This window comes from Dicentrarchus labrax, unplaced genomic scaffold (assembly GCF_905237075.1).
Source record: "Dicentrarchus labrax unplaced genomic scaffold, dlabrax2021, whole genome shotgun sequence".
Taxonomy (NCBI): domain Eukaryota; kingdom Metazoa; phylum Chordata; class Actinopteri; family Moronidae; genus Dicentrarchus; species Dicentrarchus labrax.
The window spans coordinates 13326285-13338731 of record NW_026136712.1 but is presented as its reverse complement, the minus strand read 5'-3'; the positions used below and the strand labels follow the sequence as shown (position 1 = coordinate 13338731).

General features: G+C 35.5%; 1 protein-coding gene across 1 annotated transcript; it reads left to right on the top strand.

Annotated features, from left to right (window-relative positions):
* Positions 1-9788: 9788 nt before the first annotated feature.
* Positions 9789-12240, top strand: adrb1 (adrenoceptor beta 1). Its single transcript, XM_051418538.1, has one exon. The coding sequence runs from the start codon at positions 10125-10127 to the stop codon at positions 11322-11324; it is 1200 nt and encodes a 399-aa protein (XP_051274498.1). The 5' UTR covers positions 9789-10124; the 3' UTR covers positions 11325-12240.
* Positions 12241-12447: the final 207 nt, after the last annotated feature.

Below are 12447 nucleotides of genomic sequence, written 5' to 3'. Positions count from 1 at the left end.
GTGTGTGTGTGTGTGACGTGTGCGTGTGTGTGCGCGCTGTGTGCGCTATTAGCAAAAACAATTTTCACTTTTAATGGGAGCTAGCTCCCTCATACATTTGTCACATTGCCAGGTTATATGTGAACCGGCCTCAGAGGACAGACTTCACATGGTCACTTCATAACATATGGTAAATATTTTTTTTTTTGTTAATTTTATTTATTAATTTTTTATTTATTATTTTTAATTTTTTTTTTAAATTTTTTTTATATTTTTTAAGATTTTTTATTTAAAATTTCAAAATCTTTTACCTCTCATTTGTGTGCATTCCTTTTACCAGAAGTAAACACGTGTGTGTCTCTAATTAACTCAAATGTTGTCAATAAACCAGTAAATCAGAAGCTTCCAAAGACATGACATCATCATCTGGGCTTTCCCAAATTGTTTAAAGGCATAATAATCTTAGTGTATGTAAACTTCTGACTTTGAAGAAAGTAATAAAAAATCCTTCTCTCATTATTCTGGCATTTAGCAAATAGAAATAATTTTGGTAATCCTAACGGACCTAAAACAGGAAAAGTGATTGTCTAATTTCATGTCAGACAGTGAGGAAAAAAAAGCATATGTGTCTTTTATACAGTGTATGTAAACTTCTGGTTTCAACTGTACATATGTTATGATGGTAATCTATTGTGAATCAGAAGTCCCTAGCAGTTTTATGTAATGCATCTAGAAAGCTGATGGTAATGGGATATTCAGGACAGATTTTAATGGTTGATGGAGGAGGAGGAAATATTGAATTTGATGATTTTGTCGTTGAAGTTTCGTGCCTGTTGGCTTGAACTTAACTTTAGAAATTTGACATTAAGAACATACATTAGTGTAATTAAATATTATGCAGTGATAACATCGGACTTAAACTTGTTTTTCATATTTTGAAATGTTTGCAGATGACCATGAATGCAGCTGATGCTGTCATTCCTGTGGAAAGCTCCCACCATGCTGTCTTGTTAGAGACGCAGATGACTGAAACTTTGAGTCCATGAGACACTAATCAACAGGTACATTCATGTTTAGCACTTAAACTTTACTTCTAGAATATTTCTAACTCACCGTTTGTTGCTTTTTATGCCCTTTAAGCAGGTAAATAAGCTGTTTTTTTAAATGCATCTAGAAACATAATGGTAATAGGATATTCAGGACAGATTTTAATGTTCATAGTTTTTTTTTTTTTTTTTTTTTTCCCCCTTTTTTTTTTTTTTTTTTTTTTTGTGTGTTTTTTTTTTTTTTTTATTTGTTTTTTTTTTTTTGTTTGCTCTAAAGTTTTTTTTTTTTTCCCCTATTTTTTTTTTTAATAAGTTGGTGGGGGGGGGGGGGATTGGGTTTTTTTTTTTTTTTTTTTTTTTTTTTTTTTTTTTTTTTTTTTTTTTTTAAATTTTTAATTTAAATTTTTTTTTTTTAATTAATTTTTTTGGGTTTTATTTTATTTTTTTTTTTTTTTATTTGGTGTTTTTTTTTTTTTTTCCTTTTTTTTTTTTTTTTTTTTTAAAAATAATTTTTTTTTTTTTTTTTTTTTTTTTTTTTTTATTTTTTTTTTTTTTTTTTTTTTCCTTTTTTATTTTTTTTTTTTTTTTTTTAAAATTTTTTTTTTTTTTTTTTTTTTTTGTTTTTTTTTTTTTAATATTTTCCCTTTTTTTTTTTTTTTTTTTTTTTTTTTTTTTTTTTTTTTTGTTCCTCCATTTTTTTTTCCCCTTTTTTTTTTTTTTTTTTTTTTTTGGGGGGTTTTTTTTTTTTTTTTTTTTTTTTTTTTTTTTTTTTTTTTTTTTTTTTATTTTTTTTTTTTTTTTTTTTATTTTTTTATATTTATTTTTTTTTTTTTTTTTTTTTTTTTTTTTTTTTTTTTTTTTTCTGTTTTTTTTTTGTTTTTTGTTTTTCTTATTTTTTTTTTTTTTATTTTTTTTTTTATTTTTTTTTTTTTTTTTTTTCTTTTTGTTTTTTTACTCAATTTTTTTTTTTTTTTTTTGTTTTTTTTTTTTAAAAAATTTTTTTTTTTTTGTTTCCCCCCCCATATTTTTTATTTTGTTTTTATGTTTTTTTTTTTTTTTAACTTTTTTTTTTTTCCCCATACCCTTTTTTTTAAATTGGGGGGGGTGGGAATTTTAATTTTTTTTTTTTTGTTTTTTTTTGGCTTTTTTTTTAAAATTTTTTTTTAAATTTTATTTAGTTATTATTTTTTATTATATTTTTTATTTGTTTTTAATTTTTTTTTTTTTTTTTTGGGGTTTTGGGGTCCCAACCGTTTTTTTTGTGTGATTTTTTGCTAATTTTTTTTTTTTTAAATTTAATTTATTTTTTTTTTTTTTTTTTTTTTTTTTTTTTTTTTTTTTTTTTTTTTTTTTTTTTTATATATTTTGTTTGTTTTTTTTTTTTTTTGGTGTTTTTTTTTTTTAAAAATATTTTTTTTTTTTTTGGTAGGTTCTCCCCGTCGCCCTTATTTCTTATTTTATTGAATGAATAAATTTGTTATTTTTTTTATTACCTAAAAAATTGGTTTTTTTTTGTTTCGTTCCCCAAAAGAAGAAACGGTATGTTATGTTTTTTTTTTTATCTTTATTTTTTTTTTTTTTTTAATAAGGGGGGGGGGGGGGGGGTGGAGGAGGGGGGATTATTTTTTATTTTTTTTTTTTTTGTTTTTGGGTGTTTTGTGTTTTTTTTTTTTTTTTATTTTTTATTAATTAATTATATTGATTAAAGTAAATATTTATTTTTTATAAATTAGAACTTAATTTTTTTTTTTTTTTTTTTTAAATTTTGTTAAAGTTTGAAAGAGGGGAGGTTGGGGTGTTTTTTTTTGAAAACTGTTGAGATGTTTTGTTTTGGTTGAGGAGGAAGAAAGGTAAGTTTTGAAAACTTTGAAACAAAAAGAAACATTTAAATTTATATTTAAAATTTTAATTTTATTAAATTTTTTTTTTAAGTTTTTTTTTTTTTTTTTTTTTTTTTTTAAGGCTAAAAAAGGTTTTTTTATTAATTTTTAAAAAAAAAATGGAGAAAGAAAAAAAAAGAGGAGATTTAAAAATTTTTAAAGGGTTTGTCCTTTGAAAAAAATATCCCTCTATTCTGGGACATTCACGACGTCCCCATAGCACATCTTACATCAGTGTATGAATAGAAGCTGTGTGTTAAGTATCTGACAACCTAGAGACTTGGTCTAGCATTGGTCCCCATAAGGAACCACGACATGGTGTGTGATATGTCCCCACTAAGCTTGTTTATTCAATATGTGTGAAAACAGGCGTGATGCGTTTTTTTTTTTTTTTTTTTTTTTTTTTTTTTTTTTTTTTTTTTTTTTTTTTTTTTTTTTTTTTTTTTTTTTTTTTTTTTTTTTTTTTTTTTTTTTTTTTTTTTTTTTTTTTTTTTTTTTTTTTTTTTTTTTTTTTTTTTTTTTTTTTTTTTTTTTTTTTTTTTTTTTTTTTTTTTTTTTTTTATTTTTTTTTTTTTTTTTTTTTTTTTTTTTTTTTTTTTTTTTTTTTTTTTTTTTTTTTTTTTTTTTTTTTTTTTTTTTTTTTTTTTTTTTTTTATTTTTTTTATTTTTTTTTTTTTTTTTTTTTTTTTTTTTATTTATGTGGTGTTTTTCCCCACAATTTTTATTTCTGTGTGCGCGCCGGACCGAGGAGGAGGAATTCAAAGAGCATTGCTGCAATTCCTCATATTCTCTTTCACGTATTTCCAGCCCTCAAAAATCAGGTCACTTGGCATATCTACAATTACTACATTAATGCACTGAAAGACAGCAGGACTGCTGTGTGTGTGTGTGTGTGTGTGTGTGTGTGTGTGTGTGTGTGTGTGTGTGTGTGTGTGTGTGTGTGTGTGTGTGTGTGTGTGTGTGTGTGCGTGTGCGTGTGTGTGCGCGTGTGTGCGCTATTAGCAAAAACTTCACTAATGAGCTAGCTCCCTCATACATTTGTCACATTGCCAGGTTATATGTGAACCGGCCTCAGAGGACAGACTTCCTGGTCACAACATATGGTAAATACCTCTCATTTGTGTCATTCCTTTTACCAGAAGTAACACGTTGTCCTAATTTTTGCAGATCTCTATTGAAGTAATGATCTCTTCAGCTGGGTTTGGTCATAAACAAAGTCACAAGAGCCTTACGGAAGCAAGTGTGCAGGTTTACAGTCGTGATGAAAATCAGACACACATGGACTTCTCAGTCTGCTAAGAGTAATATGTCATATATGCCATACTATAGCAGTATAGCAAATGTAATGGAGTAAATATTACAATACTTGCTTCTGAGATATAGTGGAATGGACATATTAAAGGTCCAGTGTGTAGCATTTAGGAGGATCTGTGGGCAGAAATGGAATATAATATTTATGGGTATGTTTTTTTAAAATAAGAATAGTTTTTTTTTGTTACCTTAGAATGAGCTGTTTTTATCCACAGGCGCCACACCTTCCATGGAGTCCGCCATGTTGCCAGAAGACCAGAACGGACAAACCAAACACTGTCTGTAGATGGGGCTCTTTGCATGTACTGATGCGAGTGGTGTTCAGTTAGTTGCATCCTATACACTTTTTTTTATTTTATAAAATGGGAAAAACTCAAGCAAAGTAAATCAAATATTTACTTAAGTATAGTACTTGAGTAAATGTACAGTTACTAAACTGTAACCACTGAAAACTAGACAATGTGTTTGTTTTTTTAGCACTCAGCACTTTCAAGTTGTGAAGTATTATAAACAGCCTGGAGGAACTTCTGGAATTCAGAATGAATTGTATGTACGGCAACATCCTGTCGTGAAAACAATGATAGAAAAGGTTTTCCAGAGAAAGCACACTAGCAATAAAAATCAAAGAGGTGTGTGAACCAACGAATTGTTTAAACAGCTTCCGTACAAAGACACAGTTTACTGTAAAAGGTTTTGGTAAAGCAGACCTGTCAGCACATGAAAGATGCCAAATGTAAAGGGAACAAATAATCTCCCATGTTAGGAGGAGTCATCAATCCACACACCAGATAAAGGAGAACACACTAAAAAGATAAGGTTGGCGCTCTTCTATATATTTCATACAACTCCCATGAAAAGGCAAAAACCAAGCCCATTCCTTTCTACTTAAGACTTAAAGGACACAAATATGTAGTTTCTTTCATTTAAATAAAGCAAAAATAATTTCCTAAAACAGCTGGGCATTTTTTTTTTTTTTTTACAAATGCTAGTCGATAGTGGATTTAATCTCTTTAGTTTTTTTTGTATCAGCATCTGAGTTGTTAAAAATATCCTTATTGTAAATATTACGTAAACATGTGCTTGTATTACTTGTTTTGTGACCTTTTTTACACATAACAAGACCCTTACATAACACAGACATGTGGTTTTGTCAGTGTCCACATACAACAATGAATAGAACGCAGAACTAATTTGGTTAGATGAAGGCCACAAGACACAGCAGAATGACCTGGAAAAACATTGTGGCCAAACCACTGCAAAATAACAAGATCAGTCACTGTCAAGGAAGTTACTATATAATATCAGAGACACGTATAATACATCAAACGCATCATTAAGATTAGAGTCCAGTGTATGAACCCTGGAAATTGCCTCCTTCCCTCCACCTCCTCCTCTCTCCATCCTTTTGTTTCTTCGCCCGCTGTCTCATCCCTCCGCCCTCCTTCAGCTGCTTCCCCTCGCCATCGTTCTGACAGCATCATTAACCCTGTGTGATTGTGGCTGCAGTATTCACTGCCAGAGGCCTCTCACACATAAACACAGTCTCAATTAACATGTGCTGCACTAGAAACATCACTGGGAAGTATTAACACATTAAGGATGAAACAATAAAGACAGGTTAGGGGTGTCATCAGGATCATGACAGTGCCTCCCTCCTGCTCCTGTGGTGATATAACAGATTAAGTTTACTTTAAAAAGCAACCAGATTCCTCAAATAAGCCACGAGGATTCTGGATATGAGTGATCAGATAAGAGCCTCCGTGGGCACACAGCTCCTTTCAACAGCACAGAAAAGGCTTTTAAAAGCTTTCTCAAGGGCTTGTAACTTCTCTTATGACACTCATATGATGCATGTAGCCGACACTGGTTAATTGTTATTGACCTCTTCAAATTAAATTGCTCATAAAAAGTGAAAAATTAGTTAGAAAATTAATTTGGTAGGGTGTTTGGCTAAAAGTTAAAACCATACAGAGGTTTAGTGAAGGGGAAAATCACAGTTTTTGCACTGTTTTTAATAGCAGAAACATTTTTCCACTCTTCATCCTGGCTGAGCGGGCTCCATTAAGATCATATCTGTGTGAGAGATAAAATATTATTACAATATTTCCAGCCTGAGTGCAGGAGGAATGTTAACTCAAAAAGCTGGAAAAGCCGTTTAATGCTGAGTAGAGCAGCTGAAAAGGTTTCTCCTGCTTCACCTGAACACATTACACCAGTTTGTCTGCTCCTGCTGCTCACCTCCATCCTCACCTCCGCTGAGAAACCCAATCTATAAACAGGAAGGCATTGTTTCAAAAGGAGAAATCAACTCTGACCCTTCGACTCGATGCCAGTGTTCACACAAGAGGTCAAGCTGCAAAGTCAAGTTGAACCTGTTCTACTTCCCTTTATCCTGGCATACAACGCTTGCATGAAGATATGTGGGAGGCAGCTGCTGTTCAGCGGTTGAGAGCACTCTTCTCAGCTTATTTTTGTTGAAAGTGAGAGAGCAATTGCACAAAAATATGGAAAGTTTGATTACAGCGAAGAGGTACAAATGCTATTAAGTGTAGAGAATTGAGAAATTTGTTTCAAGCAATGTTTTTGAGACATTGACTAGATTTTAAAAATGTATTTGTTCTGCTTTAAATCAATCACCTTGACGGGTCAGTCCACCCAAATTACAAACAAAAACCCTTTTTTAATCATTTACCTCAAGTGGTATCTGTTCATGCAGATAGTTTTGGTTTTATTTGTCTAGTTCTTTAGATTTCTGCCACCAGTGCAGGAGACTAAAGATGAATGGAATTTAATCACACCACTGAAAATGACTTTTAATTAAATTCAACAGCATCTGTCACTGTTAGTCTCTGTGAACTGTTTTCATTGGAACTACTTTCTCCCCAAGAAGTCCCTGTGAAAGCATCGCTAGAGACCACTAGACATAGGCCACAGGGCAGTAGCCAATACTCAGATCACCAAACCAAATCCTCCTAAGGCAACCCCTCTTACCAGACACCAAAAATAAAGTCTGTAAATTTTATTTCCCACACTACCAGGAATAAATTATGATGTGAAACTTTTTTTTATTTGAATATATTCGGAACCTAATGGCTTTATTACTTACTAATACTTTATAAATCAGTTTTAAACCAATAAAAACAACACATTTTGGGTGTTAAGTTTAAAAAGAAATCCCTTTTTCTGATGTTATCATTTGTATTTAATAATGATAAGGTATAAATGTGGTAAGTTGATTGGAAATGGATTCTGGACCCAATCCTGTGCAGCCCTTTTTAATGACATAAGTGGTCATATGGTCCAATCAATCAAACTACCTGGCAACCCGAAAGTTGGTCTAATTAATGACTTTTAACTGATCAATAAAGCTAATAGAAATAGGTACCCAACACTATAACACAGATTCCTACTTTTCATAAGGGAAATGATAAATTGTAGTGTATAAGTGTGTTCAAATCCATGCATAAGTAGTGAAATAAGAGAAAACAACGACCACTGAAGTGCCACTGAGCAACCTACAGCTGCTGAAATGGAGCTGGGTATTGTCTGACAGTCAGGTTGCTCTATGAAACAGTAGCCTGTTGCTGGAACAGGACTAAGCGGACCTTCCTGGACAATTACCTGAAGATCTGCATTCTTCAGAAACCCCTTAAAGCTTAGTGTAGAGAGCCTTTATTATTTGAGCCTCCTCATGTCTCAGTGAGAAAAGCCTGCTGCCCCTCCCAACACGGAGGTGGCTGTGAGTGCCTGAGGTATAGATCCATACAACACCATTGACACTCTGAGATGAGTCTTGTTATGTTGGGTCAGGTCGTGTCTCAGCCTCTGGCGCTGGGTCGTCAGGTTCACGAGCAGGCATGCTAATCAGCACACAGGGCGTGCGGCCGGGCGCCGTCTTCCGTCTTTGAGGGCATGTCTGTGTGTCACAAGGCTGGTGCAAAGTGCCTTGACTTAACTGATCATCTAGATGTCTGACCTTGCAGTTCATTTTTCAAAATCTTGCCTTTCAGTTGTCAGGAGACTCACTCAGACGGGGAATGTGCACATATAGGATGCGGCCATTTTAGTGTGGTTGTCTCTACTGTGTGGAATAAATAAAAGTTGAAGTAATAATTTAGATTTTGTGTTGTTTCCTGAAGGGTTTGATTTGGCAGAATCAGTACTGTATCTCCACTTTCTGTTTCCACTGTTATTTATTCGTCTTTCAGGTCATTTTTTCTTGTGTTCCCCTGTTTCTATTTGATCTGTGTTTAAGGCATGTCACACCTCAGTGGTTGCTTTGTTCAGTTAGTTGACATCAAAGCACAGAAACCCTTAAATCTTAATTTATGTTTTCCATGGATTTTATTGACCTGGAACTGACCTAAAAACCATGGTAGAATGCAAGTATATTACACCATACTTAAAAACAAATTTGAGGTACTTTTACTTTACTTGAGCATTTTCTTCTTATGCCACTTTCTACTTCTACTCCACTACATCTCAGGGGGAAATACTGTACTTTTCAATACATTTATTTGATAGACTTAGTTACTAGTTACTAGATTTTTGCATACAAACATATTTTTTAAATTAACCACACAAGCTAAAACAAATGCCAGAAAATTAATTGTTAACTATTTTGATAATCGTTTCAATCATTTTTCATGTAAAAAATATTTCATGGTTCCAACTTTAATGTGAAAATGTGCTGCTTTCCTTTGAATTATTTTCATAATTTTATTTATTTTGAAGATGGTTAATTGGTTGGACATAAAGATTGTGAAGCTGTCACCTCGGGCCCTGGGTAATACTCTCACTGTTTTCTGAACTTTTACAAACCAAACAATCAATCAGTTAGTTAAGAAAATAATCAGCAGATTAATCCATAACGAAAATAGTCATTAGTTGAAGTCCTATACAAAACAGTTCAAAATGAGCTCCAGCTCAACCAACAACATTACAATCCTGCTTTTACAGTAAATCATAAATAATATTAATCTAATGATATAATCTATAACAGTATAACACAGGGGACTTTTACTTTAAATACTAAGTACATTTCCCTGATTATGGTTATATACTTTAACTTATTATCAATAAGTATTTTCAATACAGGACATTTACTTGTAACAGAGTATTTTTACTCAAGTAAAGGATCTGAGTACTTCCTGCATCATTGATGAAAACCATGTTTCTGTAATAACACATACAGCTAATGAATATTTTGGCTGCTGGTCAAATGTATTTTGTAGTTATCATAACTCTTGACTTTGGATAAGAAGTTTCATGTAATGCAGCTGCTGTGAAGCAGAGATCTGTGGTTGGGCCTGACCTCATGGCCATGGAATGTATTCTTTGTGATAAAAATATCAAATGGACAAGTGGAAAAACAAATCTTGTTTGTGATGGCGAGTGATGAAAACAGGGAACTCCCTGTAGCTCTTAATGCCATGTTGAATTTTGGATTTCCATATTTGGCTTCTCGTGTTCCCAAAGATTTGCAGATGTTTGACTGATAACAGTTTCAGGTAGGATGTGGTTATGAGAGAGCTGCTTGCCCAAAATGTCCTCTTATTCCTCAATGAAACTGCTGTTCGTGTGCGTTAACGTATAAAACGCGCTACAGAAATGAGACTGAATGCGTAATGTCAGAGGTTCAGCTGTTGTTTGCTCACTCAGCTTCATTTTTCGGGACATGTGTCCTCTGAGCGGCGTTGATTGGTCCTGAGGAGCAGTGATGTCACCGCCTGTTTATGATGTCCCGGCCGGTGCAGCAGCTCGTGCAGGCTGAAGGCTACAGAGGAGCGCCAGATGGAGTTGGCGCGCGACGGGAGTTGAGCCGTGGCTCGTGCTACAGACTTGAAAGGCTGCCTCGCACTGCCTTGATGAACCCGACCTGGTCCCGCACACAGCGCAGCAGCCCGTCATGGGGGACGGTGGCGCGTCCTCAACGGTGAACTTCCAGAATGTCTCGGGGAGCGGCGCGTCGGACGCACCGGGCTCCGCCGCGGCCGCGTCCGAGCAGTGGATGGCGGGGATGAGCCTGGTGATGGGTTTGATCGTCCTGTGTATCGTGTTCGGGAATATCCTGGTCATCATAGCCATAGCCAGGACGCAGAGGCTGCAGACGCTCACCAACGTGTTCATCGTGTCGCTGGCGAGCGCGGACCTCATCATGGGGCTGCTGGTGGTGCCGTTTGGCGCTGCGCTCGAGGTGCGCGGTTCCTGGCAGTACGGCTCCTTTTTCTGCGAGTTTTGGATCTCCGTGGATGTCCTGTGCGTCACCGCCAGCATCGAGACCCTGTGCGTAATCGCCATAGACAGGTACGTGGCCATCACCTCGCCTTTCCGCTACCAAAGCTTGTTAACCAAAGCTCGGGCCAAAGCGGTGGTGTGCATAGTCTGGGCTATTTCTGCGCTGGTCTCCTTCCTGCCCATCCTGATGCACTGGTCCCGGGACAGTGTGGACACAGCCTGCTACGAGGACCCCGAGTGTTGCGACTTTGTCACCAACAGGGCTTACGCCATCTCCTCATCCATTATATCCTTTTACATTCCCCTGCTGGTCATGATATTTGTTTACGCCCGCGTATATAGAGAGGCAAAAAAGCAGCTGAGGAAGATCGACAAGTGTGAGGGCAGGTTTCACAACACCTTAACCGGACTGACCTCCAAGTGCAAGAAGAGGCCGTCTAAAATCCTGGCGCTCAGGGAGCAGAAGGCGCTCAAAACGTTGGGCATCATCATGGGGACGTTCACCCTGTGCTGGCTGCCTTTCTTTATAGTCAACGTCGTGCGGGTGTTTTGCGCAGAGGTGGTGGACAAGGACCTTTTCGTGTTCCTAAACTGGCTCGGGTACGTGAACTCGGCGTTTAACCCAATCATTTACTGCCGGAGCCCGGACTTCAGGAAGGCTTTCAAGAGACTGCTGTGCTGCCCGAGGCAAGCCGACCGCAGGCTGCACATCAGCTCCTGCGACCTGTCCAGGTGCTCCGGCGGGTTCGTCACCGCTCTGGAGCCCGGCGCATTGGGGTTGTGGTCGGACTGCGCCGGCTTGGACAACAGCGACAGCAGCCTGGCGGGGACCGTAAAGCTCACTCACTCTCACTCTGAATCACAGCTGTGAAGGAAACAAATCAAATAAAACTTTTTTTTCAGGTGGATTATTACAGCAGCCTGGAAAACAGATAGTGACATCAAATGGGCGTTGACTCCTTGAGCATGGGGTTTCTCTTTGGCAAAGGTATGCGCAAGAGCCGTACCTTATAGTCTAAGTGGATCCCTTTTTTATATATATCTGCATCGGAGGAGCGAAATTACCAGAGATGTATTTGAAAGCCATATTTTTAATGTTATTATATATAATGGCCAATGTTATTTCAAAGGTTCCCAAATTCTCTCCAGGACAGTTCAGTGCTGAGGAGATGATCCAATTTGCCAAATAATATCGACCCTGAAAAGGTAGTTAGATGGATCTGATAAATCATAATGGGTGCATGCACTTAAAACAGGATCCAGAGCGCACGCACGCTCCTGCGGTTTATATCATTTCTTATGTTATTGAATCAGCAGTTCAGTATTGAGGAGGACAATCTATGTGGGTATCCTATTAATCCCCCCCCCCCAAAGGATGGGTCACAATTCGTTCTTACAGTGACCGCTCGGACGCACTGTAATAAACTGGTTGTTATTTAAAAGCATTGGACATGAGAGAGGCATTTGTCAGAGGGACTGTACTGTAGTCATGTAGTGCTCACAATGTGTTTTACCTCACAGACATTGACAAGTGCAATTTGTATGACAGGTATTTGTTTATATTAAACATTTATGTAAAATAGGTGTATTTATTCCGCGCTGTCTTTTACAACCAAGAAAGTAAACGTGGGTCCGATTCCCACGCCCTTTGTATATATTATAGTATGTGGTGTTTAGTACTGAAGTGAGGAATTTGAGCCTCTCTCTTTGTCTTTCTCCTTTTAGCTTGACATACTGTTGTGAGGTGGTGTGTTGACTCCTGTGAAATAAAAGGAAGTTTCATTGTTTATTACTGTTTGAGCTTTATTTTGTTAATATATTTCAAGTTTATTTTCAGTTTATTTTTATTTTTTTACCCCACATCAAGCTACAGTGATCATTAAAATCGCCTGAGGAGAAATAATTTCATTCCTTTCCTCCCAGCTTCATTCACAAAATAATTTACAAGGATGAACATCAAGCCAAGAGCTTCTTTTTTTTGTTTAAACAGCAGG